Consider the following 5,004-nt stretch of genomic DNA (forward strand, 5'->3'; position numbering starts at 1 on the left):
CGGCGAGACACCGGGAGGGGCTAACGCTTCGGTTTAACGTATGAAACACATACAGCGAGAGCAAAACGCGTACAGGCACAACGCGGGACTCGCGTAAAACGCCAGCACCACCCGCCCGGCCGGGCATTGCGGGGCGGGCACAGACCGCCCTCCAGCAGGGCTGCGGGTCTGTCTGCCCGGGGATATCCGGCCCTGCCGAGGAGATGCCCACCGGCAGTGCCAGGAACGGCCACCAACCAGTGGGTACAGTTCTGTTACAGTTTCTTCATCCTTACCGACTTAACCAAACCGTACGAGCGCCTCATTTCCATGGCACGTGCCCGGAATGTCGTGTCAGGTACGGGGTGGTGGTGTCCGTGACCGGGAGATCTGTTACCTGAGGACGCAGGCACAGTACTGCTGCTTTGGGTCAGTGAAACGTTGGAGATCAAGCGTTAAGGCAGATGCACTTCAGAGATGTGGGAGAAAGGGAAGGTACGATGAAGGAGAGGGAAGTGCACAGGGAGAACAGCAAGGTTACTGGAGGCAGGAAAAGAGAAAAGCTGCTTCCAGAAAAACTAGAGCCAAAAGCTGGCTCTGGTAAGGGCAATGGCATATAACATGTTTCCTCTGAGAAAGCCAAGGCAAATTTTCATCCCTGTTCTCAGCTTGGATTCCACTGAAATTCACATTCAAAGCAGACCAAGCCTTTTCTCTAGCTTTTCTACAGCTTGTAATTCTGTACTACCCACAACAGGAAGCTGAGACCTCTGATCAAGGTCAGAGGGTGTTAAAAGGAATCAGCTCTCATGTTCTCACCCACTATCATCCTCCAAAAGACCTAACAGCTTATTCTCTGAACAGCTTATTCTCTGATGTTCTTTGTTCTCTTTCAAAGCCATTAAAAAAAAAAAAAGCAAACCTGAAACACCAGCATCTTCATCCGTAAAGTAAGCTAACTCACATCACAGCTTACTGGATGTTCCAGATGGTTTGCCTGTGAGGTGTTTGTGGAAGAAAGCTTGGATCTGCCGCCAAGCATCTACCTGTGCCTCGCAGTGTGCCTTGGGCTCCCCTCCCCACACCACAGGCCTGCCGATGAGCAGGTGCATCGAGGACCCACACATTGGGAAGAAGGGGGGTTCAATGTAGTGCCCCGCTCTGGGATAACAGAATATCACAGGCTTTTCCTTCCCATGAGCTTGCAAACGTTTGCTCCCCTCAACCGCAAAGAATTCGCTTTTCCAGTTGCGATCGTCCTGGCCAACAATGAAGAGGAAGCGACACTCGGCCCTCTCCAGAGGGATGAGGCTTTGGCGGCCGGGCTCCTCCAGCGGGTTGTCCAGCACGTCCACGATATCGGCGATCCCGGACTCGCTGACCCTGACGCGTTTCGCATCGAGACCGAGGGGCGGAATGGTGACGTCCTTGTAGCGCAGCACTGCACCCACATTGGCCACCGAGCCGTTGATAAGGGCGGTGGCCGTGATGCCCTTCAGGAAGGAAGCCATGGAGACGCACAGGTCACCCCCCTTCGAGATGCCAAGCAACCCAATGCCCGGACCTTTAACCTGGAGGGGAGAGGATAGGAGAGGAGAGGAGAGGAGAGACCACAAGCCATGAACCACGGCACACCACTTTCAAACGTTCCCATGTTTGTAGTAGCGTCCATCCTGAATCTGGACCTAGATTCAGATGTGCAGGGCCCACATCTGAGGGAGCCTCGAGGTGCTGTTCTGTGATTATTTACCATCATAAGCCCTGCTGAGGTCGCAGCAGCATCCTAACAAAGCTGCAAGGCTCAGTGCCGCAGCATACGCAGAGTGTACAGCTGTGCTTGCAAAAAGCATGAAGATGTGCAGCCTCAGATTAACCCTGCTTATAAGGCAGTTCAGGGATGAGGGAAGGGGCAGGAGAGACCTCTTCTCCAGATGCTTGTTTTCAGTGCAAAGCAAAGTCAGCAGGGACTATGACACTGTCATCAGTTATGATAACATAGTTCTTATCATCAACCACTGTCTTCAATTCCCCTGTTGAGAAGCCACCACGTGGTAGAAAACTCCACATCAGATGCTCTCCCGTTTTGCTGGTGTGCTTGGTGTCCAACTCACAGTGAAAAGGAAGTATTCTGAAGTAGCTTACTCATTAAAATGTAACCACTTCTCTAAATGACTTGTACAGTTCTCAGGAGTCAACCTAGAACAGGTTACCTTCGTTTTTATTTAGACAGGCAACTTAACTAGAGAGGAAAGCTGAATGATCTTACAGGGTGCTGAAGTCCTCTAAGGCTATTGGAAGAAGGTTAGCTAGTATCACAACTGCTCAATATCCAAAGACCCTCAGAGGTAAAAAGCCTCTGAGACAGCATCAAAACGTACTACCTCTAGTGGTGAGGTAGGTTTTGTAACTTACCACCAGAGTAATAGGCTCCACACCCACTGACTTTGAAATGTGGGAAGGGAGAAATTAAAACATATTGTTAACGTGTTAACCTGGCCTATCAGTGGAGGAGTTAGTGGGAGGCTATGGTACTGCTCTCAGGGGACAAAAGGCAGGGGGAAGCAATAGTCAGAGGGTGTGGGCAGAGGGGTGGCACAAGCACTTAGCATTAGGGTGACTGAAAAGCAACCAAGACCTTTAACAACTACTCATCGTTCTGAGGTGAGGGAAGGTGTTTGGGAGTTCTCTACAGAAACCAAGTGTTGCCTTGTAGCATTCTAGTTAGTGTCAGGCACAGCCACTTGGAAGGAGATGCAAAACTAAGCAGGGCTCTCTTCCAAATGGTGTCAATTTAGAAGGATGCCCAAGTTCACAACTAGCTACTAAAAACTCACACTCACCAAATACCAACATTTGGAGTGACTTTAACAGCCTATAGAATACACAGCAACAAATGTGTCCTGTCTCTTCCTTGATGTCACGTGCTCCACAGCTGAAAAGGGCATTTAGTGCTGAAGGACACTTTATAGAGCTTAAACCTAAAAGCCCTGCTGGAAGTCCAGTAAGCCTCCAGGCAACCAGCACCCTAGTTATGACAACAGGTTGAATGGAGCAGAAATTACCATTATGGGACCTATGTGTCTCCTGGCCAGTTCAGAAGGAAGAACTGGAATAGCCAGCTAGAGAAGCCTTGTAATTGGAGTTAAAAGATGTAAAACAAACTAATTGCAGCCCACTTGAACTGAGATGGTATTTTAAGCAGAGCAGCTCTGGCCCATCTGCAGTCTGACAGGACCTGACTAACCAGAGTTCCCTCTAGTGAGTGTCAATAAACAAACCAACCTGGGAGTGTTGTAACATATAGTTTACAGCTTCTTCAAAATATTCCAGGTGGAATTCCTTCATCTCTTTGGGGAGATCTTCATAGCCATAGTAAGCCAGAGCCATCACAGCAAAGCCATAGTTGGCCAGCAGGCATGCTCTGTATTCAGGGAGTCCTCCTCCAGTTCCATACAAGTCAATAATTCCCGGAAAGGGGCCATCTCCTGCAAGAGACCACATAACAGGACACATTAACCTGAAATTTTTAATGTATATTCCAAACTCACAGTCCTGGGAATGTGTCTTTTTAATAAAGAAAAAAACTAAACCATAGAGCAGCAGAATGGTACTAAGGGCCCTCAATCACTGAGCCAATTTTCAGTCCATGTCAACATTGCTTCAAGATTAAACAGGACAGCATAAAATAGCAGGTCTGCTAATGTTTTGGATAACATCAGGGAGCGCATGGCTGGAAAGGGAGGGATCCCTCAACCATCACAACTAGTTCTCTGTATCATGTAAATTCATGGGAAAGGTATCAAGTTCTGCTTCAGTAACACCCAGGAGGCTTCTCCCCAGTGCACTTCTCAGAAAACTGATCCAAAAAAAATCTCATCTTCTGTGGGTTCCATCTTCTCAGTGTCAGTATAAATGTACTATAGCCATTTATTCTGGGAGAAAGAGAAGAAAGTACTTGCAACCAGCTCTGACAACCTGCTGAGGGATGTCCACCAGGGGACAAAGACTGACATCCAGAGTTGAGAGGGAGTGCTGCAAACTAGTAACAACGTATGGAAAGGAGGAGGCCAGGAGGGAGAATCCCATTACTGCTCAGAAGGGAGGGTGAGGCTTCCCTCAGGTGTCTGCAGACTAACATGAACTTGGGCAACAAACCAGAAGACCTGGAAATTCACCTCCAGCCAGGCTACAATGCACTCAGAGCCTGGGACACTGGCTGGAACAGCGTGTATGATTTTGGCACTGTCAGGGACAGACAGGGAAGAAAGGGTAGAGTGGAAGGCACAAGATACATAGAGGAGCTCCTTGAGTACATGGAGTTTCTGAGACGTATTTGGTGAAAGCCTCTGGATCACAGGGAAGGAAAGGTGGTATGTGGTGGTGGTGCAGCTGCTACAGAACACTCCACCAAGAGTAGGCAAGAAATGAAGCTTCCTACAGACAATTAGCAGAAGTCTGGACAGCTACTGGAAGGACAACACAGCATTTGCCAGGCAACCTGAAAACCTTGCAGATCCTCTCAGTGATTATTTTCTGACAAAAATAGTGTAAGGGCAAACCTGTCTAATCATAGACTCACAGAATGGGTTGGGTTGGAAGGGACCTTAACTTGGTCTTCTGCCCACAAAAGGGGAAGAACTGTGGACAACTGGGGCAGCAAAAGGCAGCCTGTGCTCAGCAACTATGGCATTACTAAGGTCAGGTGTAGAGGCTGAGAAGGGAAGGGAAGCAGCAGGCTTGGGGCTCCAGACTTTTGGAGAGCAACATTCAGCTTAAGCACGTAACTACTGGCTGAACTTCCTGGAAAACAGCCAGGTAGAGGAAAGGTACCACCTGACTGACACCTCCCGCAGCATTTGTGAACAAAAAGGGTACAGTGATCAATGCCTTTGTGTCCAACACCAGTCAATAAACCGAACTGGGCTGCGTTGTAGCCCATGTAGCTGCGCTGGGTGAGGAGTGTGCCCAGCAGAGGAAACCTGGTCAGGCGATCCGGCCACTCCCTGAAGAGTGCCCGGCGGCAGC

The 5,004-nt window shown here is 49.1% G+C and overlaps 1 protein-coding gene across 1 annotated transcript; it reads right to left on the reverse strand.

The window, feature by feature from the left end:
• Window positions 1-944: 944 nt before the first annotated feature.
• On the reverse strand, window positions 945-3,464 carry LOC103779417 (acyl-coenzyme A thioesterase 1-like; the record flags this gene model as incomplete). Its single annotated transcript, XM_008947043.1, has 2 exons — window positions 945-1,550; window positions 3,262-3,464. Coding segments are annotated over 2 exons (809 nt in total), but the record flags the coding sequence as incomplete, so codon positions are not given.
• Between the last annotated feature and the right edge of the window lie 1,540 nt (window positions 3,465-5,004).

The sequence above is a fragment of the Merops nubicus genome, unplaced genomic scaffold, assembly GCF_000691845.1.
Source record: "Merops nubicus isolate BGI_N331 unplaced genomic scaffold, ASM69184v1 scaffold47459, whole genome shotgun sequence".
NCBI classification, from domain to species: Eukaryota; Metazoa; Chordata; class Aves; order Coraciiformes; family Meropidae; genus Merops; species Merops nubicus.